Genomic DNA, 25897 nt, shown 5'->3' with positions numbered 1-25897 from the left:
AGGTCTTAGGTATACATTGACCCTGGACCTGGACCGGGGCGTCACCTAAACTTTATATATATATATATATATAAATATTTTATCGGGAGAATCTTATCTAAAAGAAACACATACAAACTGACTTGGACCACGCCAAAAGGTTGATACCCAATGCGAAATCTCATACCCAACGTTGAATTCTTTGATTACCAACGAATCACACACTTACCTGTTTCTATTTTAATGATCAGTCAATATTGATGTTCAACTATGTTCCACAATCAAAACTAGTTTTTTCTTACTCCAAGCCTCTTCCAATGTATTGACATCCACTTAAATTTTCCAGATCATCAGTCCATGTATTCATTTGTTTAAAACAGCACTCCAAAATTATTTTGCTTGCATGGGTCTCTATTGATGACTAGTACAAAGAAAGAACTGTTTTAATTGTTCATAGACACTGAATATACATAGACACAGAGAATCCCCAAGCCCTCTGCACATCCTTCAGCTTATTACTGGTAAGCTTTCAATAAAAAGGATCCGGTTCGATTGCTATCTTTCTCAAACAAAACGACTGAGGCCTTCTTCAACAGTTGTATATTTCACTTCAGGGTATAGCTCAGAAGCTTCAAACCCGAGTGATGGTTCTATCTCAAAGTTGGTGCAATCACCATTGACAAAGTTGCCGTGACATATGGCCAAGAAAAGGCTGAGTGGACGTGGACCCTCTACAAGAATTTTATCAAATACCAAACAACAACACTTAACAAAGCAACATATTTATATGAATTGCATGAATAAAAACCAAGAGCAGAAGATTTTATCAACCTTGGATCTGTTTCAGGAGTTGTTCTTCTGTTACATATGTTTTCTCAAGGGTTTTGCCGATCAATTTCTCCCACAGTACAACAAGCTCATTGAACGAGCAGGTGTTTTTGGGAGGCCTGATGAACAGGGTCTTGTTCAATGCTCTCTGATCATTGACAGCTTTGATAGTGTAAGTTCCGATGTCGTGTTCATGGTTGATAACAGCTGCGAACAGAATCGGATGCAATGTGCTTTGTTTAATCTCTGAAACTAAGTGTTCATAAACTTTTCTGATTATAAATGCTTTTGGTTGTTTACCTTTGGGATTTCCAGTGCCTAGTATGACGACCTTGTCTCTTGGGGGAGAGGTGAGTCCTGGCTGTGACAAAGACTGAAGAAAGTAGACTGCAAAGCTGTTAGAAGCCACATAAGTGTAAGGGATCCCTTCAGCCTCAACGGCACGACGGATTTGAGCCTTTATTTCCATTAGTGATTTCGCCGGCTCAACCACATTATGCAGGTCGACGTCCATTCCAAATTCCGATGGGAAAAATCTCTGATCATTAGAGGAAATAACGTTGGAGTGGAATGAAGAAATTGAGAAACCATTGATTCTTATGGAATAAGATTCCCAAATATTCGACCATATAAATAAAGAGTATACTTATCCTTTAAAATTATATTACGAGAGAATTATTTTAAAAATATGTTATGGTATAAATTGTAACTTTTAGAGATGTATTTTAAAGTTAGTTTGAAAAAATAAAATGTTCATTATAAATGTTATGTTGTAAATTAAAAATATGAAATATTTTATTAAAAATATATTATCAATACTTTTTAACACGTGGATATAAAATATTTTATTAATATTTTAATATATAAATCATGAATTCTATTTACTTTAAACAATTAAAATAAATTATTATGTAATACATTATTTTTTTAAGGAGGTTAATATTAAATAATTAAAATACAAATACAAATACATAATTGAGTGGAGCTCATTCATTAATAAGGATAAAATCAAAGTTAAATATAAAAAATAAAAACTATAAATTCTAATTTTTTGGTGTTAATTTTATGATTAAAACAAACTTTTTAATTAAAAGTGCATTTAAAAAATAACGTCAAACGAGATCTAAATCTAACCTTTTATATTAATCTAGCTTTTATATTCGGTCCTTTTGTTTTGTATTAATCTATCTTTGATTATCTTTTCCCTAACTAATTTGTAACCATATGTATATCTATTTAAATTGTGTTACTTACTAGGGTCAGTAATTACTCTGCAAACAAAATGAGTTAAATTAAACAGAGAAACGCCAACCTTAACATTCCCAGCCTCTTTAATGGCAGCAATGATCTTAACTTGATCTGCTAACTGCGTCAGACCCACGGCTGAAATCACCACATCAGCTTGCTGTATTGCCTTAACCAAACTCTCATGGTCGTAAAGATCCCCCTTCATAAAAATCAGAATAAATAAATATATTTTCACAGCCATGAATGCATGTGAAGAACTCCAAGACTAATTGCTTACTGTTAACAACTGGACCCCTGAGTTCTTGAAATCGTCGATGATTTTTCCCTTAACGGGATCGGAGAGGGAAGTCTCTCTGACTAATGCAAAAGTGGGGTGACCCTCTTTTGCGCTGGCATCAACGATGAACTTCCCGATGTATCCGGTTCCTCCGATCACCAAAACCTTGCTTTTTTCAGCCATCGATGAGTTCCTTCAGCTACAAAGACGAAAACTATCTCGGTATAAAAAGGAAAAGTTTTTTATTGTGTTATTGTAGTGGAACTTGACAGACAAATGGTGCACTATTTATAGTTGAAAAAATGGATCTAAACTTGCAATAATAGCCGCCTTCTTTGTGGCAACATAGTACCGACGCCATTTATTTATTGTTTCCTTAAATAAAGAAAAAAATAAAAAAATAATCTTATTCCTGGGACGAACATGTGTTGCAGGTGAAAGGGCACTTGTCCCTAACTTTAATGGTTTAATCATTTTTAAATTAACAGACGTTAAAACAATTTTGTTATAGCAGACGTCATACGTGAGAGAGGCAATTGACCATTAAATCTTAATGGTTTAATTATTTTTAATAGGGTAAACTACACCAATGGCTATTAGTGTTAGAGCAAATTTTATATTTTTTCACTAAAGTTTTAAAAACAATATATGGATCACTAATATTATCAATTTATAATAAAATAATCAATTTATTATCATTCACATTAAATTGATGACGCGACAATATTAACAAAATAGTTAATATTTAGTTTTATTCATAAACTACTACTAAAACATCAAATAGATGATTAAGCATATATTTTATAATTATTTTATTTTAAATGATTTCTAATTTTTATTTTTTTTTCAAACATCGTACTACCTTCGTTATATTTTGTTTATGTATTAATGAATAAACACACGAAACTTCATATCCTATGCAACAATTATTTCACTAGTTAGGGGTGTTTAAAATTGGGTACCCGTATTTTTGGGTACCCGAAATTTTTTAATATCAAAATGTCGGCATGTGTCCCGGCCCATTACATCTGGGTACATGTATTTCTAGACCACGAATACCTGGTTCATAACTTTCTTATTTTTCTTTAAATTATATTATTTTAAATATATATATATAGAGAGAGAAAAAATTTAAAATTTAAAGGTCTATAATATATAATTCACACATAAAGTTTAAAAATTCAAATTACATAATTGAAAGAAAATTTAATAAAAAATATAATTAAATTTGAAATGTTTCGAAGTTAAAATAAAATTTTAAAAAAATAATTTAGAATGTTAATGTGAAATAATTTAAGAAATTAAGAATTTAGAATGTTATGGTGGTAAAATTTAAAAAATTAGAAATTTTGAATGTTAGAGTGAAATAATTTTAGAATTATAAATAAAAGGTCAATATAAAATAAAAATAATATATATATATAAGAAACTGGGTATTGGGTCGACAAGTACTTGGTTAAGTAAGATTTTGTGACCTAGGCCCGGCCCGGAAACCTGAAAAATATAGCGGGCTAACTAACCAACTTGAAAAATCGTGTATTTTCAAAATAAATACTCGATATTTTTTAACCAGTCGACGGGTCGGGTCAATCAGGTCAGGTATTTTTTAATAACCCTATCACCAGCTCCACATGTTGGGTGAGGAATGTTTTAGATTAGTTTGGTTATAATATCATTGGCAACAAATGTAACGCCCTGAATCTCGGATTAGTAGTTTTGGGTTAACCCGAGTGGGATTAGATAAATTCATTAGTATTGTGAGGAAGCTTAACCCAAATGAGTGTAGGATTGAGCTTGTTTGGGGCCCAACATGAGTAAAAAGGGGGTATTTTTAATCTAGAGTTAAAAGAAAAAAGAACAAATGTGTAGTTTCACCATTTTATTTTCAAAAGCTAAAAATCCTTAATTGTTGATGATATCACGTTATCTTTTTCTTTTTCTTTTTTCTCAACTCTTATTTGTCTCTCCTCCTCCTCATTAATCCTTCATTTTCTTTCAACCTAGAACCAACAAAGATGTTAACTTGGTGGCCTTGCAACCTTAGTTTAGCAATTTAAAGGTAAGAATCCTAATCATGAACTCTAGAGCTTTAAATCAAGCTCTCAACCTCTTCATATCACATTGATAGCCAAATATAGGTTTTGTGGGGGTTATGGAACTTAAGGGTTCTAATCCGTTTTCAGAAAGTTTAAGCCTTGGGAAGTGTCTTTAAATCCTTCTTAACCTTTAGATCAAGCTAATAACTCAAAGCATTTGATTCATATCTAGCGAGAGAAGTTGAAGAATGCTCCAAGGCTAGAGGAAAGGAGAAACAAGTGCTTGGTTGAGCACTGGACACTTCCAACAGCTTAGAAAATCAAGGTAACTCATTTATAACTCAACTCTAACACATGTAGGTTATTAGATGCGTTTTGGTAGGTTGCGTGAGTTATGAAGCATGTTCATGGTAGATTCAGCATTTGGGTGTTTTTCAACATGTTTACAGCCTTATTATAATCCCTATAATCAAACATTACCGATATTGTTCTTCAAGTGTTAAAAACAAAGGGTTTTGGGCTACGAGTATCAGTACTCATAAAACGGGTATTAATACTGTAGGTGAGGTATAGATACTCGTAGTGTAATACCCCAAACATCAGGTTAGTAACTATATTGAAAGGAATTAAAATTTGAAGGATAAAATTGAATAAATGGTAAAGTACAAGAAATGATTTAGGAAATTGTGTTTAAGACTAATTAGTAAGAATGGAAGAATAAAGGGGCATTTTAGTCCTTTAGGGGGAAATGAATTTAAAAGTTTATTTTATTAGGGATATTTAAGAAGAATGAAAAGGGGAAAGTTAGCTAAGTTATATTCTTCTTCTTCTCTTGCTCGTCCCGTGCTCTCCTCCATAGCCAAAGGTAAGTTTCTTCAAGTTGGTTTTTCCTTTAGTTTATGGGCTGGTTTTGAAACATTGAGTGATATAGAGGCTTAAGGAAAGTTCAAGGATGATTAAAACTAAGTGATTGGTGAATTATTTGAGATTTAAGAAAATGAGTTTTTGAGTAATATGATGAAATATGAGTTTTTATTGAGGTTTACAAGTAAATTTGACTTGTCAAAGAAGTAAATAAGAGATTAGAAGCCTTGGAAGTGATTGAAAACATGTTTGAGGTTTGGGTGTGATTTTAGTTTTAAAGAGTTCTTGGGAGTTATTGGATGTTATATGGAGATTTGTGGATGTAAGGCAGTTGGTTTGAATAATAATGAGTTTAAGGTTATGTTTCGAGATAAAATTAAAGGATTTACACGAAAATTGGGTAAAAATCAAAATGAAAAATGAAAAATATGGGAAATGGTATCGGTACTTGAAGAACAGTATCGATATTATAAGTTTAAATTTGAGGAATTAGGATGAACAGTATCGATATTGATGCAATTAGTATCGATATTGTTGTGGGTATCGATACTAAGAGGAAATTATCAATATTATGGATTCCAGAATGCAGAAATGGTATTGATACTGAAGGGAGTATCGATACCATAGTATAGAAGTATCGATAGTAGGGGTACCTATACTATTAAGCCTAGAATTTTAAGATAGGGTGAATTTTAATAGAAATTGAAAATAACAGTACTATTGAGTATTATTAAAAGTATAAATGTTAGAAAGTATACTAACATTTGTATGGTATGTGTAATTAATGGATGCTTGTATAGATTGTAACCAAGCTCCATAGTTAAGCAAGAAAAAGGGCAAGGATAAAGTTGTCGAATAGTCGGGCATCATTACAACATGTAGTGAGGCATATCAGGTGAGTGCATTTGTTGTACTTCTATGAAGTGGGGGAGACTTGCGACGAGTCAACCTCAAATGTTTTGATAAAGCATGTTTTAAAATACTTTGATATGTTTTCATAACGTTTATGGAAATGATATTAAGAATAAGTTTTAATGTATGAACTGCTCTAAAAGGAATAGATAAACGTTGAAGTTGTTCAATGGTTATTGATATTGCAGAAATAAATGTTTAAATTTGTGAAATTGACTTAAAAGTCCATTGTATGTGCATTGAGAGTCATAGGTGCATTTCGACATACTTCATGTATGATGGTATCGATCGATTTTGTTTAATGCATAACGGTGCATTTCTGTATCATTACTATGTGTACTTTTGGCACTATATGTGTAATCATGGTTCATAATGAGTTTGTGAATTACCATTTTAATATACAATTATATATATAAGTTATTGATTGATTTCGTTTAATGCATAACGGTGCATTTTTGACACTAAATGTGCAACCCATGGTATTCATAATGTGTTTATGAACAACCATTTCGGCACTATATGTGCAATCCATGGAATTCATAATGAGTTTGTGAATTTCCATTTCGGCACTTCGATGCAATGCATGTACCTTGCATTCTCATTTGACATACATTGGGCAAAATAAAGGTTAAATTGAAAAATACTGATTGATAGGTATGTTGGGCATACTAAAAATAATTTATCATGCCATTTGAATGAAGATTGGTTAGCCAAGCCAAGTTAATGTAATTGATATGAGCTATATGATTTCATTCGTATTTTGATAATTTATATTATGCTTATATTTAAGTATAATACATTTTGTATCATGTTGCCTCACTAAGTAAATACTTAGCATGTGTTGATTTCACATGTAGGAAATAGCAAAGACTAGCGGAGTAAGGAGTGAAGTGAACATCATCAATCAAAGGTTGCCTCATCAGTAACTGTAGGACATTTATGTCTGTTTTGATAACTAGGTGGCATGTATTTGGACTTAAGAAAATGCTCTAGAATGTATTAAAGTTATCATTTTTATAATATGTTACAACGAACGTTTTATTATTATGATATTAAAAATGTTTTATTTTTTAAACAAATTTTTATGGGTTTACAAATAAGAAAATATTTTTAAAAGTTATTTGACACCTGTGACTTGTATACGAAAACGTATCCAAGAAATGGATGTTACATGTAGGGTGATATCGATATCATGTTCACTTAGCAGATTTCATAATACAATTCTGGTATCGGTACTCACGGGAGTATCGATATCAAGGGTAGAGTATTGATACTTCTCGATAGGGGTATCAATACTTAGGCATTTTTCAAAACATCGAAGCCAAATTTAGTATCAGTACTCAGAAAATTATCGATACCATAGACCAGAAGTATCAATACTCAAGAAGGAGTTTCAATACCAACCCTTTGTTATCAACCTTCAATAAGTCAGTAGTATCAATACCCAGAGGCCAGTATCAATACTGAGGAGCTTAGTATCGGTACCAACGAACAGTTAGAATTGAGGAACCCAATAACACCAAAACATCATGAAATAAAACTACAAAAAAAAAATTAGTTGACCCTATTCCCATATGTAATGGGGTAAGGGGGAGGTAGGATAGTAGGCTGCCCCCAATGCCAGGTTGAGAGCAGCTTCCGTGGGAGACCTCTGGCTATCATAGTTATGAAATGCCCATCGTGAGACTCGATCTCAGTGCCAAGGCATTTTAGTCGCCAATTGGGTGCAGATGCTCTAAGACTCGACGGAGTAAGTTGGTCAGGTGTACATTTTCGATGTAGTTCTGAATCTCACCCCAAATACCCAAGGGTATTAGGAAGGATAGATGGGTGTGTGAGCTCCGAGATGTAGAACCCTCATCCACACCATGATGCCTACCACAACATGATAGATCAGTATTCTTATGTCTTTATACTTGTGCCTCTAGCATGTGCATCTAGTGAATGCATGTAGTATAGTATAGTTATTAGTGAGACACTGATCTCGTAAACTCAGCATTCAGAATGTGTTTCCGTGCGAAGTTTCTTTGGAGGCTGACTGAGAAGCATTATTCTCACTAGATATTCCAACACAACCGAGGCACCAAAGTACATCTTGATTTATTTAGAGGGCATGTACTATTGTAGACCCTTTTGTATTAAGATGTAACTCTATTTTGGTTTTTAAACTCAATGTATTTATTATGGATGATTTGAGAGCTCCCCGTATTTTGTAACCTTGAATTGCTATGTTTTATTTTATTTTACTTGAGATGGATTTTACGTGATGTTTTACGATTGTTTTAAAAGAAAATTTTTGAGTTACCTACTTCGGTGGCCCTTTGTGACATTATAATCTTTGAATTCTTTGGGTTGGACCAGATTAGGGTGTTACAACAAATTACATTCAGCAAATGGTCTGATATTAATGGTGGTATGCAACAGAAGAAGAGCATCTGTAAACTTTTTCTCATATATCTTAATTTAATGCGATATGAGCATATCTTGTAGGATACAGTGATAGAAACTTAGCTTCAGTCATTTAAAGAATCTATACTTGTAAAACCATGAAGGAATCGTGAAGGAATTAGAAAAAATAGAGAGACAAGAGAAGAACATAATAATAGTTAAGAAAAGAGAGTAAAAGAACAATACCTGGTATTTCATTAAAATCAGCATAGCAGCCCAATACAACAATATGCCTACTTATAGTACTAGGAAAAGCCCATACAATTACAAAAGTAGAGGCTGACCGGTTACAACAGAAATAACAACTTCAGTTACAAAGCAATACTCTATCATTTTCCTAGCTTTTTTTCTTCTTGAAATTCACCACCAGGCAAAACATTCAACCTGTTACTCATGGATTCAAACAAAGTTGGTGGAATAGATTTAGTAAGAATGTTTGCAATTTGTTTAGCAACAAGAATGTAGTTGACAATTAGCTGACCAACTAGAACCTTTTCTCTAACCAAATGATAATCGATCTCCACATACTTGATTTAGGTATGGTGAGTTGGATTTGTTTCCATTGAAACAGTGGATGTATTGTCACAGCACACCACTGGAACCCCATACAACTGAATCACAACTTCTTTCAATAAATGTTCTACCCACACAATTCAAAAGCAACATTTACAAGGCTTCTATAATCAGCCTCAGAAGTTGACCTTGAAACCACAACTTTCTTCTTAGAGCTTCAAGTCATAAGATTAGGCCCCAGAAATATACAATAACATGTTGTAGATCTTATATCTTCAACAAAGGAAGGCTAGTTAGCATCAGCATAGCAAACCAGATTGACCATATCAACTCCCTTGAAAACTAGACCATGTGACAATGTTTCACTCAAATACCTCAGAATGCATTTAACAGCTTTCCAATAAGCATCTTGAGGTTCATGTACTAACTCACCTTATTGACTACATAAGCAATGCCAGGCCCTGTAAGGCACACTTATTGTAACCCACCAATTATGCTTTGATAAAGCTGAGCATCATCCACAACTTGCCCATCATCAACTTTAAGCTTAGGTGTTACTCGCATGGGAGTTGGGGTTGCCTTTGTTTGTAACATGTCATCCTTTGTCAAAAGCTCTTTTGATATACTTTTTCTGACTTAGCACAAGCCCTGAAGTGTAATGATTCACCTTCATACCCAGGAAATATCCAGGCTCTCTCAAGTCTTTCAAAGAAAATTCATTGTTGACTTGGTTAACAACATTATTCACCTCTGTTGCACTACTGCATGCGATGATACTATCATCCACATACACCATTAATAAAATCTTTTTGTCGCCACTATCCCTGATAAACAAGGAGGAATCTGTCTTGGATGTCACGAACCTCAACTTTATAATTAAAAAAACTTTAAGAGTATTAAACCAAGCTTTTGGGACCTGCTTGAGACCGTAGAGAGCCCTTTTAGCTTGCAAACTAGTTTTTCTCCATTATGTCCAAAACTCTCAAAACCAGTAAGGTGCTCCATGTAGTTTTCTTTAGCAAGTTGCCCATTTAGAAACACATTATTGATATCAATCTGGTGTATGTTCCAACTTTTAACAACAGGAGTGGCTAACACTATTCTGATCGTGGTAGCACGTAAAATCGTGCTGAAGGTTTCCTTAAAATCATTGCCAACCTTTTGGGAGTGCCCCTTAGCAACCGACCTTACTTTAAGCCTTTCAACTGAACCATCAGGCTTCTTTTCCACCTTACAAAGCCATTTGCACCCTACTGGCCTTCGATCAAGTGACAAAGGTTGTAGCTCCCATGTGTCATTCTTTTCTAGAGCATTGTACTCTTAAAAATAGCATGCTTCCAATTAGGATGCCTCAAAGCCTCGAAAACATCTTTAGATTCTTTGTTCTTGATTTCAGTGATAAACACTTTAGGCTTAAACACCCATGCTTTCCCTCTAGTAACCACAGGATGAGCATTCTGCACAACTCTTGATTAGGATGGAATGGAAGAATGTGAAAATGGAAGAGATGGAGGAGGTGATATAGATGGAGATGGAGATGGAGATGGAGATGGAGATGGAGATGGTGATGTAGAAGTAGACGGTGATGTAGATGTAGATGGTAATGTAGATGAAGAATGTGGTAATTGATCTGATGAAAAAGAATTATGAGTCATGGACAGCCTGAATGGTTGCAAAAGCCAATGGTTGAGATGACAATAAGGAAGCGGTAAAATGTGGATATGGTGAACTAGGTGAGTGAGATGAAAGAAGAGGAAGTGAAGTGGTGAATATTATTTAATAGTGGTCATAATGGTACTGATGGAGATAAAGGAGAAGTGGAGTTAATGGATGGAGATGATGATGACACCACAAGAGATAAAGTATTGTTAGCAAGACCAGGTGCAGAAGACACGATATGCAAAGGACAGTCAAAATTAGGCAAAGACACTCTTGACAACAGATGACCATTTGACACAATATAGATAAGGACTGTCTGCACACACCAGACTAGAACCATAGAGGTAAAGTTGCTTGTGACAACAGTGTCACCCCATTTCCACCACTTATCTGTGCTTCCTTTCAATAATCCCATTCTGTGCTGAAGTGTGAGGGCATGGCAACCTATGCAGAATACCCAGCTCCTTGAAGTAACTCTGTAGAGCAATAAACTCTCCCCCTCCATCAAACTGCAAAATTTTTAGTTTGATTCCCAACTGTCTTTCCACTTGTTTATGAAATTGAATAAATACAGTTTTCACCTCGAATTTCTGTTTCAAAAAATAAATCCAGGTGTACATTGTACGCGCATCGGTAAAAGCAATATAATACTTGAACCCTTGAGAATGAGCAGGGGCAGGACTCCACACATCAGCAGTAAAAAGTTTTAAAGGGTTTTGATACACAGTAAGAGAGGCTGTAAAAGAGTTTATGCATCTTACCAAGCTGACATGCTTGACACAAATGCCAATTTTTGTTAGTATCAAAAACAATATTGCAACTCTTTAAGGTACATACTGGAATGCCTTGAAAAGGATGGTCGAGCCTCCTATGCCATAGATCTAAAGAATCAGAACAAAAAGCAGAAAGACAAACATGATGACCACTATTAACAACTTGAGCAGTAGTATTTATACTATTTGCAACTTGTGCATTAAAATAGTGTCCCCTCATTCATAATATTTCACAACTATTAATGAAAAGCAAGGAGAAGGTTGAGTTAGCACCCTTCTGCTACAAGATTTTAAGAAAGCAAGGAGAAGGTTGAGTTAGCACCCTTCTGCTACAAGATTTTAAGAAAGCAAGGAGAAAGAGAGGCAAGGTCGAGTTAAAATGTTGGCCAACTCTCATATTGTATCATGAAAAGATGTCAGACAAACTAGTTTAAATAGCCACGTCAGCTTTATGTTATTAGCCTAACGCAAGTTAATAGTTGAGTAATTAAAATAATAATATTAGTATCTATTTTGTTATTTTTTGAAATTTATGTTAAAGAAATTTTCATATTTCAGTGACCAATCATATAATTTACTTTAAATTCAAAGTAATATTCTTAATATTTTTCTTTAAATTTAATTATTTTTTCGATTAATATATAGAAACACAAAGATCAATAGTAATGCAAGATTAATTTTATATATATAATCAAATGGTTTTCTTTTCGGTCCTCTCTTTTTCTTTTTCTTCCTTTTTCCTTATTCTTCCTTTCTTCCCACAATCAACATAAAAAAAGACACAACGACAACAGCATGGTTCGCTTTATGTTCAGTGATAGTAATGATAAACTTATGAACACACACACCAACAGAGAATCCGAAAGCCCTTGGCCCAAATCCTTCAGTGACGGTTTCTGAATTATTAGTTCAATAACAAGGTCCGATTTGATTTCTAGCTTTTCTCAAACAAAACGACTGAGGATTTCTTCCACAGTGGTGTATTTCACTTCAGGGTATAGTTCAGAAGCTTCGAACCCGATGGATGGTTTGATCTCGAAGTTGGTACCGTCACCGTTGATAAAGATGGAGTGACTGATAGCCAACAGAATATTGAATGGAATTGGAGACTCTGCAAGTGTTTGATGAAATGCGTGAATGAAGAACAAAGTATAAGAGTTGCGTGAATAAATCCAAATAAAGAGCAGGGGATTTTATCAACCTTGGATCTGTTTGAGCAGTTGTTCCTCTGGAACATATGTTTTCTCAAGGGTTTTGCCTATCAGTTTCTCCCACAGGGCGACTAGCTCGTTGAATGAGTAGGTGTTTCTGGGAGGCTTGATGAACAAGGTCTTATTCAACGTTCTCGGGTCGTCCACGGTTTTGATGGTGTAGGTTCCGATATCGGCTTCATGGTTGAAAACAGCTGCACAAGGAATTGGATGCAAAGGGTGTTTACAGATTATCTCTTTAATTTCTTAGTTAAATTTGTGATCATAAATGCTTAGTATACCTTTGGGATTTCCATCGCCTAGGATAACCACCTTGTCTCTTGGAGGAGAGGTGGCTCCTGGCTGTGCCAAAGTAGGAACAAAGAAGCCTGCAAAGCAGTTAGCAGGCACATAAGTGTATGGGATCCCTTCAGCCTCGACAGCACGACGGATTTGAGCCTTGATTCCGAATGCTGATTTTGCCGGCTCAATCGCCTTATTCAGGTCCACGTCCGTTCCGAATTCGGACGGCAAGAATCTCTGATCAAATTTAAAAAAAAAATAAAAGTTTCAATTAGAATACAATGAAGAAATTTAGAAAATGCTAGCTACCAGCTAAGTTCCTGTAAATCTCTTTGGTCCACTGTTGCCAAAATGCGTTCAGCTCTCATATCAGTATAAAATAAAGCAAATTGTGTGAAATGGAACAGAGAAAGACAAACCTTGACATTCCCAGCTTCTTTAATGGCAGCAATGATCTTAACTTGATCTGCTATCTGCATTTGCCCCACCGCCGAAATCACCACATCGACTTGCTTTATTGCCTTCACCAAACTTTCATGGTCGTAAAGATCTCCCTGCAATAAATGCTCACAGAATCATAATAAACAAAGTATTCACAACCATGAACAATGTACATGAAGATCTAAATCCAAGACTACTAACGATCAACAACTGGACCCCTAAGTTCTTGAAGTCGTCGATGATCTTTCCCTTAACGGGGTCGGAGAGGGTGGTCTCTCTGACTAAAGCGAAAGTGGGGTGACCCTCTTTCGCACTGGCTTCAACAATGAACTTTCCGATGTAGCCGGTTCCTCCTATCACCAAAATCTTGCTCTTCTCAGCCATTGATGAGTTTCTTCAGCAACGGGAACTAGAACAATGTTGGTATAAAAGGGAAACGGTTTTGGAGTATGTTTGTTGTAATGAAATTTTGACAGGCAACTGATGCACTATTTATAGTTGAAATGAGAGGAGCCTTGTTGGTGAGAATTTAGTGTCCTACCTATAGGTCCCATCAACCATAAAACACAAATTGGTAGTTAGATCGTAGCTAGATCTATTTTAAAACACATATGGTTACTTAAAATAACATTTAAAACATGGTTTTTGGTTCGAACACACCCATTGTAGAAGTGTTTGAATATTTATTGTCAAATGATTAAAAATATTTTGAGTATATACTACTTTGTAATCACTTAGATTAATAAAAAATAATATTTAGAAAAAAAATATATTAGAATTTATCACATTTTAAACATACTGTTATTAATAATAATCTTCCTTTAAAATAAGAGTATTAAGATAAAATATTTTATACAAGATATAAATTTATATAATTTTAAACAATTTTTCGAGAAAAAAATTATGTGTGCAACTACATTAAATTTATATAATTCTTTATCAAGATGTTTTTATCAATTTAACTCGGTAGATACGATAAATAACCAATTAAATCTTTAAATAAATTTAAAAAAAATTAGGTTTACTTAAAAAATACGAAAATTAAAGGAATGGTTGCAAATGTTTAATTTTAAAAGTTTAATAAAAATTTATTTATAATTGCAAGAAGAATCCAAATATTTTGGGGAAGAAATCGGTTGGATAGTCATTGAAAAGTCTTGGTATGGGAGCAACTAATAAGTTAGGCAGTCGTTATCATTCAAGCATCATCATGACCGAAAAGTCTCGACTGTCAACAAGCTGGGTTAGGTGAACCATAATTTGACATCCGTCAATTTTGATCCAAATTTAGAAATGGGTAAACTATTTGACTAGTCACTTAATTATACTGGGTATTCTAATTTCATCAATTATATCACTTATATATTTTAATGATATTAATTAAATCACTCGTTTTTAACAATTAACGAAATATTATTTTTGTATTTATATAAATTTGATGACTTAATCCATAAATTTCTTTTGTTCAAAAAATTAAAATATAATTAACCTCATAATCTAATGACCTTTAAGATAATTTACCAAGTAATATAGAAAAAAAAAGAGGACGGGAAGATTAGAAAGAAAAAAAAGAATGTGGTCAAGATTAGAATGAGGTTAGAACTTTGGATTAAATATTGGGAGAATTTAAATTATTATATATATAAAAATAAAATTCTATTGAATATTTAAATTTAAGAATTAAGAAAACTAACTATTTTATTTTATAAATATTTAAATTAAAAGGGATTTACAATACTATTATACCAAAAGATTTTGAGGGCCCACAGCCTCTGCCAATTTTTTAGCGACTTCGTCCCTGGTCAAGATATTGTTCAAGGGACAAGAGATATTTTTTATTGGATATTTTGATAGCCCTCGGAAGGGACTATGATGGATTAAGATGATGAGACACGTGTTGGGCCAAAGATTTTTAGAGTCCAACTGAATGCATACTTTTGGGTTACATTTGTAAATTTTGATTATGTATTTTAATGTTTAGATATGAATTTTCTCTAATATTTTTAAGGGTAAAGTACACAAATGGTCCCCCGAGTATACAATACTACTTTATTAAGTCCTTCAACTATTAAAAGTTACAAAATAATCCTTTGACTGTAGAATTTTGATTTCTTTAGTCCCTCGACTATTCAATGTTACAAAATGATCACTCGACTATTCATTATGTTCCAAATTCGTCTTTTTCCGTTAAAAAATGGACGATATTGAGTTGAACGTTAACCCGTTGAATGTGATACGATAAAATATGATCCTAGAATTTCAAATGACTATAATATCTCAATCATCATGTTAACGTCAAACTTAAACAAATGTTAATTTTTAACAAAAAGAAAACAAGTTTAGAACATAATAAATAATCAGATGATTATTTTGTAACTTTTAACAATCAACCGACTTAATAAAGCAACATTCTATAGTCAGATGACCATTTTGTAACTTTTAATAGTCAAAAGACTTAAATAAAATAGTACCCTATAATCCGGGGACCATTTGTGTACTTCACTCAATTTTTAAATACGGTTGGGTTTACAAATTTTAAAATATTACAATGATGTTAGACTTAATTTAAATTTAATTGATTCATTAGATAAAAATTGTTAATTTAAATTTAATTGATTCATTAGGTAAAAATTGAACACTTATTGAATGAACACTTCGAGATATTAAAATGGCCAGATGAAGACAAATTGGATCAATTTTTACATATTGGTAAACCCCCAAGTTCCAGATGAAGTTAGGTAGGAGAAGAAGATATTTCATATTATAGGTTTGGTTTACATCAGACTCAATCGTGAGTTCTTATGGAAAACAACAGAAAAAAGTTGTCCGACTAGTTGTAATAATTGCAGTATTGTCCATTCATATGAGTGATAATGATTTGGGCACAGCCAGGATTGAACTTGTCTTGGAGGCCACCACTAGATTACGGCTTGCATTGCAGGTAGAAGCATGGGCAATGGCCCTACACTTGCATGCGTTGAGATGAAACCAAATTATATACTTTCTTACTAAAAAAAGTTAACCGGTGGTTTGCACATTCAGCTTGGGTCCTCCTACCACTCAATATTGATGATACTCGTATGTTCCCAATTCCCAAATGATATTCGGAGATTTTATCATCCAAATTATAATTCATAGATTAATCTTACAAATTACTTGGCCATTAATCTGAATTCTGCAGGGAGCAGAAGGGCGATCGATTTTATCATCTTTGCAGTCTAGTTAGTGTCTGTGATTCCTTTTTAGTGACATAAGTTTTGCAATTGAGATTCGAGTAGGACTCTTTGTATGTACTTTATACAGACTCCAAAACCACAAGAGACTTGAGCCACAAAAACCAACACATTATCATGATACATGCCATTCTTTATACACAGATTAAGCAGATAAATACACCCACATAACAGATAAGGTACGAAAAAGACTAATTGGCACTGATGCCAGAATCTTTGTTAAGCTTCGAAGCAGCAAGGTTGGCGATGTGGAACTGTGGCTTGTAACTGCTCGCCGGACGGTCCAGAACAGGAGGTTCATTCAAGAACGCCCAAGTGCTCCTCGTCCACCTACAATCATCCGTCCAAAAATCTTAACTTTTGTAAAGGAATTTCTAAGCTTTTAAGCTTATTTTTAGGTGGTAATGGTATAAAATTAAGAATTTATCTACTTACCAGCCATTTTTCTTTATTATATTTTCCAGGCTTATTTCCGAGTCCATGTCTAGGGATCCCTGGTTTTTATGGGGCAAGGGGATAGAGCTTGATCTCATATATTTCTTTCCGTACTCCATTAATGGACTTTCCTGCCATGGATGAAAAACGAAAAGGCCAAGGTATTCGTATCGAACGTATATTCATATCCGATACTCATATTGGAATCAAAGAAAATTGTACCTGCTGGTTGCAACTATCTGGTGAGCCATATATAGCCTTAAGATGTTCTTCCTCAGTTTTCCTCTTTGATTTCCAGTAAGCTTCAATCTCTTCCTTAGTAAGCGACTTGTTTCTTTTGAGTACAACTAAAAGAATTCTCCAAATGATCAGATATTAAACAACAAGGTTAAAAAGAAAAGAAGATAAGATTTTTGTGCAAAGAACCTGATGTAGGATCTGATATAGGAGAATCCCATCCTGCCATTAAAGAACCCATTTTTTGGCTGATGATCTTTTACTTGCTTGAACCAATACTGGAAGTGAACTATGTTTAAGTAACAAATATCTTGAGAAAAACAAAGGGTTTTTTTATATAGGTGAGTGCGACCTTATCTGAGTCCAACTTTTAACTCGTTCTTATCCTAAAAAAATACTTCCCCCCCCCCTGAAAATGGAAGGGACCAGTTTATTGAGATGGGGACAAAAATGAAGTCATTTTCACTATGATAAGCCTTCAGTAACTCTTGTGAAATAATCTACTGCTTAGTTGAGCTGCCCACAGATTTCACACAGTGGCAACACCACGCGTTTTGATCTTGTTGGTGTGTTGATCATTGCAAGTTTAGTTTCCTTGCTGAGATGCATGCAGTCATTGGATAATGTATACATGATCATATTTAAGGTTCTTTTGATCTTCAAAGTTCAAACTAGGATGTTCATCAGTATCTAGGCTTCCCAGGATTCAAACAAACAACACCTCAAGAAGTTTATATTTTCAATGTTGTCTAGAAATAACTAGAAACAAGTTTGATGTCAACATAAATCTTTCTAATCGTGTAATGTGTTAATTTCCTAATGGTGGAATGGATGAGATCATCTAAAGATGATTACCATTAAAAACTGTTTAATATAATTAATTATATGTGTAAGTTGATTTTAGATGTCGTAGCCTCGTAGGGTGCCTCAAGCCCACCTGCACGATGATTATCACTAAACTATAAATAACCCATTAATTTTAGAGACCAAAACAATAATTATCCCTTTATAATTTTCCAACTTGCAACTGCAGGCCCAATTTTGGTGCCTGAAAATTTTGGTAATTTGCTTTGCAAATCGATTTTTCCATTGCTTACAATCTTTGATTTTGTTGGCTTTGAAAAGTTAACCAAAAAAAAAAACATGTCAATCGTACCAAAATTAGTCTCCAAAAATTAATTAAAATAGTCATTTGGATCTTTATTCTTTTTTTAATAATTCATCTTTAATATTTTATTTTAGGATAAAAAGATACTTATTTAGAACATTGATATTTGTTAACTAACAATTCCATCTACATATAGATATTTTTACTCTAAAATAAATTGTTGGTGGTCAAAATACTTAAAAAATATAAATCAAAATAATCATTTTAAAAAATGATGAAAACTATTTTTGACATTTATGAAAAAAATACAATTGGATTAAGCTTATGTGAATTTAGATAGTTCTAACACCACATAAATATAAGGATGTGGAATAATATGTTATTCCTTCAACAATAAGAATGATTATTAAAATATTTAAATATTTTTTTATATTAAATTTTAAAAAATTATGAAACATGCATTGAATTTTAAATTATATCATTAAATGGGTATCACACTAGTAATTATTGTTAAAAAAATAATGTGATATATTAAATTTAATTGGTAATGTCTCATACTCTCATTTGATCCCTTAACTATAATAAAATATAAAACTTAATACTTATTTTGTAATAAAAATAAGAGAATCAAAATCTTGATTATCGATAACTTCATTTAGCTCTTTTCAGAGTGTATGTTACATTGGGTTTGTTAATACAAACTTGTAACTGCAGTGCTGGATTTCCAGTTTTAAATAAAAAAATAGTATTACTACTAAATGTCATGAATCAATGATCTATTTATGTTCTCTGCTTCCTTAGCAACACAATAAATGAATTAACTAATCAAGAGAACATTTAAAAATAATAATACTAAATATAATATTTAAATTAGAGAAGCGAACAGCACAAAATCAAAAACGAATAAGCACAAATAATCAACAGAGAAATTAGACGTAGGAGATTTAGATATAAATAAATGAACAAATATTCATGCCGAATAATTAAAAACATCAAACAAACAATTTCATTTTTCGATTTCAGAATGAGAACAGATGAAAGTCGGATTGCAGATTGGAGCACAAAATGGATTTCAGTTCGAATCACAATCGCATGAGATTTGAAAAATAGAACACGTTTTTGTTGTTATCAAATCAAATGACAGTGGTGAAAAAGAAGCTGACCTATTTGGCACATTTTTTTTTGAAACGTTTTAGTGAAACAAACGGGCCCTTAATAATCTATTATAATTTTTACAAAACTAATATATATATTTTAAATTATGGTAGTATACTTTCATCTTCTTCGTCAATCCAAGTCCATTGTATTTCCCTAAACATCTTCATCCATGGAGTTTACCCTTTAATTTTTAAAAATAATTTCATTGGCCAAATCACCTTATGTATTCAAGTTTCGCGGCAATGCCACTATTCTCTCTGTCGATATATATATTGTTTAAAGCTGTGTGTTTTTTACAAATTTATTATTTTTTGTTGTTGTTTTGTTTGGGGGTAAACTCTCTGTCAAGTTTCTAAAACCCTTTTGTTTGTCTTCATGGTGGAGAATTTGTAACTGGGATTGATTCAAAAGCTAAGATATGGAGGCTGCGTGTTTCTTTCTGGTTAAAAGTTTGAATATTTATGGATTTTTTTAAAAGTTGTTTTGGTTCTTCTTTACTGGAATTGAACCAGTATTTTCGAACCATCTACCATTCTATTTTCTTCTTCTTCTTCGTTTGTACAGAATTATGCTTTTGAATATTATGTTAAAAAGCTAGCTTGGTGGTTGGTTGTTTAATATCTCTTCATGAAGAACCATGGTTTGAACCCTTTAGAAAGTAATTTTTTATTAAATGATTCTAACAAAACGACGTTGTTTTGGGTTTCTTGAGCATTAAAACAATTATGCCAAAACGAAGTCGTTTTGACGAGAAAGCCACGTCAGCAACGTTACGGTGAGAAAATGCCATGTTATCGCATCGTTATGCCATTAACGGCTGGGTGACGTAATTGTAATGAAACATAAATGTCAGTGATAAAATTGACAAAATTAAAACGTCAGTGGTATTTTCGAACTCAACCTTTAAGGTGAGTAATATTTGAAATAGTTTATCCTAAAATTTATGTATGACTTACGCTTTGAATATTCAATTCTATGCTTTATAAATCTTCCCGAAATTATTTTACAGTTGAACTCTTGTTCGTTTTTTAATAACTTAACCACACACATAACTATGAACTTGCAGTAAATTTCTCCTTCGAAAGGTTATAAATTACTCATATTTTCATTCTTCAATTATCCAATCACATTTCACTCAATAAAATAATAAATAAATCCATTTATTTTCTCTTTACTCCTCTTTTTTTAACCAAAATCCAAGAAAAACAAAACAAAAATGGCAAAGATTGCTTTGGTTATTGTTTTGATCTCGATGATCATGATTCTTTCAATCGAATCGGTTGTCGGCGACGCCGCAGCAGTTTCATCTTCACCGGCAACAATTGCAGCAGATGCTAAGGGAGCCGAAGCACCAGTTGCCGAGGGGCCATCAACAAAAAGTAAGGATGATTCTTCATGGACCGACTGGGCCAAAAAGAAGCTCAGGTGAGAAAAAGCGATGGAAACCAACATTATCTTAATTCTAATAATTTCTAAACCCATATTTCAGTTCTTTTTTTGTTTTATATATACAATATGTATCAGTAATTTGTGACGTGCCTCAACGTTCAGCGGTATTGCAAGTATCTTCTCTTCATCATCACCATCAGGACCGGCACAGCCACAGGCACCGGCACCTTCACCTGCGGCGTAAGTTTAAGCCGGAACCGTCACTGCAGATGAGATATATTAAATATGCAACAATATATCAGAACAGATTAATGAAATAAATTAGACCGAAGAATTACTACATTGTATTCGGCTTTTCGATTGGTCTGCTGTTTATTTGGACCTTTCATTCGATTCGAAATGGTAATTAAAAATAAAATTGATGTTATTTTTTTTGTAATTACTTTAACAGTAATATTTTCTCTTCTTTTAATTTTTATCATCATGGCCAGGGTTTAAATTGTAGCATATAAACAAAACTAATATTTTAAGGATGTCTTTATTAAACTAATACACTCTTTTTAAGTAAGCTCTTAAGTGAATACACTTTTTGTTAGTTAAACAAGTCATATTTTGCCTACGAGTGTTGGTACAAGTGGTTGAGATTCGGGAATTTGAGCTTGTAAGATCAAGTTTGAATTCTACCACCATCACTTTTGATGGGTAATCTATAAATTCTTATGTAAATCTCAATTGTGTTTTAAGTATATCTTGACCCTGGACTGAGGAGTTACCTCTAAGTTAAACTTTTGTGTAAAAAAAAAATCATATTTTTTATACTTATTTATGGAATTCTTTGATTTTAGTTAAAAGAAAAAACATTATTTTTGAACTAGTCAATCACACATGTTAAATTACTGATGTATATGGTTGGGTTTGGACACCGCATGACAATTGAAGAAAAATGAACATAATAATCACACCCTATGGTAATTACACCATTTTTAATTAAAAGGAATTCAAATTTTGTTTTATTATAGAAATCCAATTAAATTAGGTTTATTTTTATATTTTATTAGTAGGATTTTGTCTTTTTTCTCTCTGTCGTCTGATTGTTCTTAGGGTTTTGCCCTTGTAGTTTTCTTTTCGTTTTATCTCTATGTTCAGAAGTCCTATATCCTGATCTTTTACAGTTAATCCTTAAGAAGTTGTAGGGGAAGTCGAGCAACAACTAGAAGAGTTACGTCTAGAGGAGGAGGAAGAGGCGCTGCCGTTTAATGTTTCAGAAAGGGATCCTACTGTTTCCTTTGATAATTGTTTTGTTGATTACTTCCATAAATCTAGTATGATTAATACGCAAGTGATAAGAACCACATTGGCTAATGTGTGGCATCCCATAGGGGGAATTTCTATTTCAGACTTAAGGGAGGGGCGGTATCTTTTTCGTCTTTTTCATAAGATTGATGTTGAACGGATTGGGACGGATGGCCCATGGTACTTCAATTCGCATCTCTTGGTGCTACATAGTTTGGTCACTAGAGAGGATTTAGTGTTGGTCCCTTTACAAAAAGTTGATTTTTAGGTATTTATCAAAGATCTGCGGGCGTGTTATGTTTCGGAGGTTGTGGTGAGGCAATTGGGGAATTTCGTCGGTACTTTCTTATCCTATGATGTGTCGACTATCTCATTGGGGTACATGAGATGTATTAGAGTTAATTTCTGAATCGACATATATTACCCTCTAAAGCGAAAAAAGAAGTTGGCTCTACTGGATGGTAAGACTGTCTACGCTTTATTTCAATATGAGAAATTACGCCTATTTTTCTTCCTGTGTGGCAACTTGGACATGAGGAGGATTTTTCCCCGACTCGTATCCTACATGAAAAAAAATCATGTTTCAATGGGACGTTTCCCTTAGGGCGCCTCTAGACAGATAAGAGTGTCTACTACTCCCTGGTTATGTGATGATGATGAGACGAGTAAACTATTTCCTTCTAGTACGGCTGGTAGAAATGGTGTGGACATATCAAGGGGTGCTACACTGGCGATCTCATGAAAGGGTTGGGGGAAAGTTTCTATACATGGGCATATAATTTGGGGACCATTCTAAGTCCTACTTGGAGCAGGTCAGCGAGGTGGCTCAAAAGGTTTTGGAGGATGTTGTTATGAAGGTGATAAAGGAAGATATACCAGTTGAAAAGATTGATAGATCAAAACGTCAACACTCTTCTTTGGCAGCTGAGATTAAGTAAAATAGCCACCATTCACATGGTGAGAATAAAGTTCTATAGGTAGGCCTACAGATCAGGCCAGTCGATCGAAATAAAACTCTTAAGTTGGAACATTTGGGGTTTAGGGAAACCTCGGACGGTGAATCGTCTCTGATATTTGTTGTGATAGTAAACCCGAGTATGGTGTTCTTGATAGAAACAATGTTACAGAGTTCTATGATGGAACGAGTTCGTCGTAAGTGTGGTTTTTTCAATGGGATTGATGTTTGATCTAGAGGTAGTTGTGGTGGTCTATGTATGGTGAGGCGTGGTGACTTTGATGTTCGGTTGAGGTCTTTTTCTGGAATGCACATTGATGTGCTCATTTCGGAATGAGGTGATGGGATGACTTAGCATTGCACATGGTTCTATGGGGCTCCTGAATAGTACCGTAGACATATTTCTTGGGACTTACTGAGACAACTAGATGATATGCCTAACACCTCATGGTTGGCGATGGGGGATTTCAACAAAATTTTGTTTTATACTGAGAAGAAAGGTGGCCTGAATCGTAACTTGAGGCAAATGGAAGATTTTCGCAATATTTTTTTTCTTATTATAGGTTGGAGGAGATCGATTATAATGGTAGAGGGAGCATGGACGAAGAATTGAGAGTAATAGTCGAGAGAGGCTGGACCGGGGAATGGCAAACTTAGGGTGTTGGGAGCTCTTTCCCCTTTTTTCACTTACGTATTTGACACATTCCTTGTCCGATCATTTCGCACTATTTCTCGATTTTGAGGTATCTCCCAGTCAAAGACGCCAGTGGCATTTCTATTTCAAAGCATCATGGCTTCTTAAGGAGTCGTGCGAACCAGAGGTTTGTAAGTTACGGAAATCTTTATTGGGTTCGGTTCTTGATAAATTGAGTGTTGTTCAAGAGGGACTGGATAGTTGGTTCAAACAGTTGAGGAGGGGCAAAAATTTAACTAAAAAGGATTTAAAGAAGCGCCTTATGAATCTTATGATATATTTCCTACAAATGAGGTGCTTGATGAAATTACGGATGTCAAGCTTCTGATGAATATGTAAGTGGATAAAACAGAGCTTTATTGGGAGAAAAGGGTGCGAGTGAATTAGCTTCGCAATGGGGACAATAATACAACTTTTTTCATAGAATTGCTACTCATAGGAGATTCCGGAATATGATGCAATCTTTGAAAATGGAGATGGTGTTCATTTAGAGAACGAGAGGGACATTGAATCCCATGCAATGGGATATTTCGAGAGCTATTCAGGTCGGTTGGGAATGATGTTAATAATCGTATCTTGAACGACATTCCTACTGTTGTGATAAGTGATATGAACCCGAGTCTTTCAGTTGAGTTTTCGTATGAGGATATTACGTGTGTTGCGAAAAAAATGAGGCCACTTAAAGCGACGGGAGTTGGTGAACTGGGAGTGGTGTTTTACCAATGCTTCTGGCATATTTTTGGAAGAAAGATGGCTGATTTTTGTATTGGTCTGGTCAAAGGTAATTATGATATAAGTAAGATTAACACAACTCATATTATCCTAATTCCTAAAGTTCAACCTCATTCATATCTTTCCCAACATCAACCCATTAGCCTATGCAATATGTTATTCAAAATTGTGGCGAAGATGTTAGTAAACAGGATGAGGTATTGTTTAAATCTCTGTATAGATGAGGCTCAGAGTGTTTTCGTCCTAGGTAAACAAATTATCGATAATATTATAGCAACATATGAGGTACTCCACTCTTTTTTCAACAAACACAGTGAAAAAAGGGTTTCTTTACTCTCAAACTAGACATGAGTAAGGCTTATAACAAAGTAGAGTGGGATTTTCTTTGGAAGGTAATAGAAAAATAGGATTCTTGCAAGATTGGATTCTTATATTACAACGATACGTATGCTCAGTTTCATATTCGATCATAATCAATGGGGTGGTAGGTGAGATTTTGCATCCTCAAAGGGGAATGCGGCAAGGGGATCCGTTAAGCCCATATATGTTCCTTATATGCAGCGAGGGTCTCTCATCCCTCATTTGTCAAACAGTAAGTGTTTGTAGTCTTCAAAGAGTATGAATTAACCGAAGTTCCCCTTTAATCACCCAACTCATGTTTACAGATGATTGTCTCATCTTTGGAGAAATAAATGCTACCAATGCAAGTTCGATAAAGGAAATCTTACGAATCTACAGTGACAGTTCAGGGTAGTTAATTAACTTTGATAAATTGGGTCTTTTTTTAAACTAATGTTATTGACTCGAATATATCAAATGTGAGGGGGGTATTAGGAGTTGAGAGCTCTTCGACCCTGAGAAATATTTGGGATTGCCTGCTATGGTTGGTTGTAATAAGAGAAATGCGTTTGTTCATTTAAAGGATCGCAAAGTAGCGAGGATCATTTCTTGGAGCATTTGTTATCTTTCTCAATGAGGTAAAGAAGTCTTTATAAAGTTTGTCCTATAGGCACTTCCTTTGTATGCTATGAATTGTTTCCTTCTACCGAAGAGCTTGTGTAAAATATGGAAACTCTGATGGCTCGATTTTAGTGGCAGAAGTCGGTTAAAAAGAGGGGTATTCATTGGTGTTCCTAGAAAGCGTTGTGTGAACTTAAAGAGAATAGTGGGTTGGGCTTCTAGGATATGGCAA

The 25897-nt window shown here is 34.0% G+C and overlaps 3 protein-coding genes across 3 annotated transcripts; all 3 read right to left on the bottom strand.

The window, feature by feature from the left end:
* Positions 1-375: 375 nt before the first annotated feature.
* Positions 376-2597, bottom strand: LOC120195249 (eugenol synthase 1-like). Its single transcript, XM_039197321.1, has 5 exons — positions 2333-2597; positions 2120-2254; positions 1108-1345; positions 811-1014; positions 376-710 (listed from the first exon to the last, which is right to left on the bottom strand). The coding sequence occupies exons 1-5, from the start codon at positions 2513-2515 to the stop codon at positions 544-546; spliced, it is 927 nt and encodes a 308-aa protein (XP_039053252.1). The 5' UTR covers positions 2516-2597; the 3' UTR covers positions 376-543.
* Positions 2598-12281: 9684 nt separating this feature from the next.
* On the bottom strand, positions 12282-13933 carry LOC120195248 (eugenol synthase 1-like). The gene is made up of 5 exons (XM_039197320.1): positions 13673-13933; positions 13450-13584; positions 13030-13267; positions 12739-12942; positions 12282-12648 (listed from the first exon to the last, which is right to left on the bottom strand). The coding sequence occupies exons 1-5, from the start codon at positions 13853-13855 to the stop codon at positions 12482-12484; spliced, it is 927 nt and encodes a 308-aa protein (XP_039053251.1). The 5' UTR covers positions 13856-13933; the 3' UTR covers positions 12282-12481.
* A 2861-nt stretch (positions 13934-16794) lies between these two features.
* Positions 16795-17721, bottom strand: LOC120195255. Its single transcript, XM_039197329.1, has 4 exons — positions 17566-17721; positions 17362-17486; positions 17140-17270; positions 16795-17034 (listed from the first exon to the last, which is right to left on the bottom strand). The coding sequence occupies exons 1-4, from the start codon at positions 17615-17617 to the stop codon at positions 16896-16898; spliced, it is 447 nt and encodes a 148-aa protein (XP_039053260.1). The 5' UTR covers positions 17618-17721; the 3' UTR covers positions 16795-16895.
* Positions 17722-25897: the final 8176 nt, after the last annotated feature.

Source organism: Hibiscus syriacus, unplaced genomic scaffold, assembly GCF_006381635.1.
Source record: "Hibiscus syriacus cultivar Baekdansim isolate YM2019G1 unplaced genomic scaffold, ASM638163v2 tig00117011_pilon, whole genome shotgun sequence".
NCBI lineage: Eukaryota > Viridiplantae > Streptophyta > Magnoliopsida > Malvales > Malvaceae > Hibiscus > Hibiscus syriacus.
The sequence above is the reverse complement of the archived record's forward strand: the minus strand, read 5'-3'. Positions and strand labels throughout refer to the sequence as shown.

Coding starts and splice junctions, on each gene's coding strand:
- LOC120195249 (XM_039197321.1), bottom strand. CDS start 2,515: ATGGCTGAAAAAAGCAAGGTTTTGGTGATCGGAGGAACCGGATACATC. Junction 1,015..1,107: donor AGGCACTGGAAATCCCAAAG/GTAAACAACCAA, acceptor TTCTGTTCGCAG/CTGTTATCAACCATGAACAC. Junction 711..810: donor ACTCCTGAAACAGATCCAAG/GTTGATAAAATC, acceptor AAATTCTTGTAG/AGGGTCCACGTCCACTCAGC.
- LOC120195248 (XM_039197320.1), bottom strand. CDS start 13,855: ATGGCTGAGAAGAGCAAGATTTTGGTGATAGGAGGAACCGGCTACATC. Junction 12,943..13,029: donor AGGCGATGGAAATCCCAAAG/GTATACTAAGCA, acceptor TTCCTTGTGCAG/CTGTTTTCAACCATGAAGCC. Junction 12,649..12,738: donor ACTGCTCAAACAGATCCAAG/GTTGATAAAATC, acceptor AAACACTTGCAG/AGTCTCCAATTCCATTCAAT.
- LOC120195255 (XM_039197329.1), bottom strand. CDS start 17,617: ATGGGTTCTTTAATGGCAGGATGGGATTCTCCTATATCAGATCCTACA. Junction 17,271..17,361: donor CAGATAGTTGCAACCAGCAG/GTACAATTTTCT, acceptor CATCCATGGCAG/GAAAGTCCATTAATGGAGTA. Junction 17,035..17,139: donor ATAATAAAGAAAAATGGCTG/GTAAGTAGATAA, acceptor GGATGATTGTAG/GTGGACGAGGAGCACTTGGG.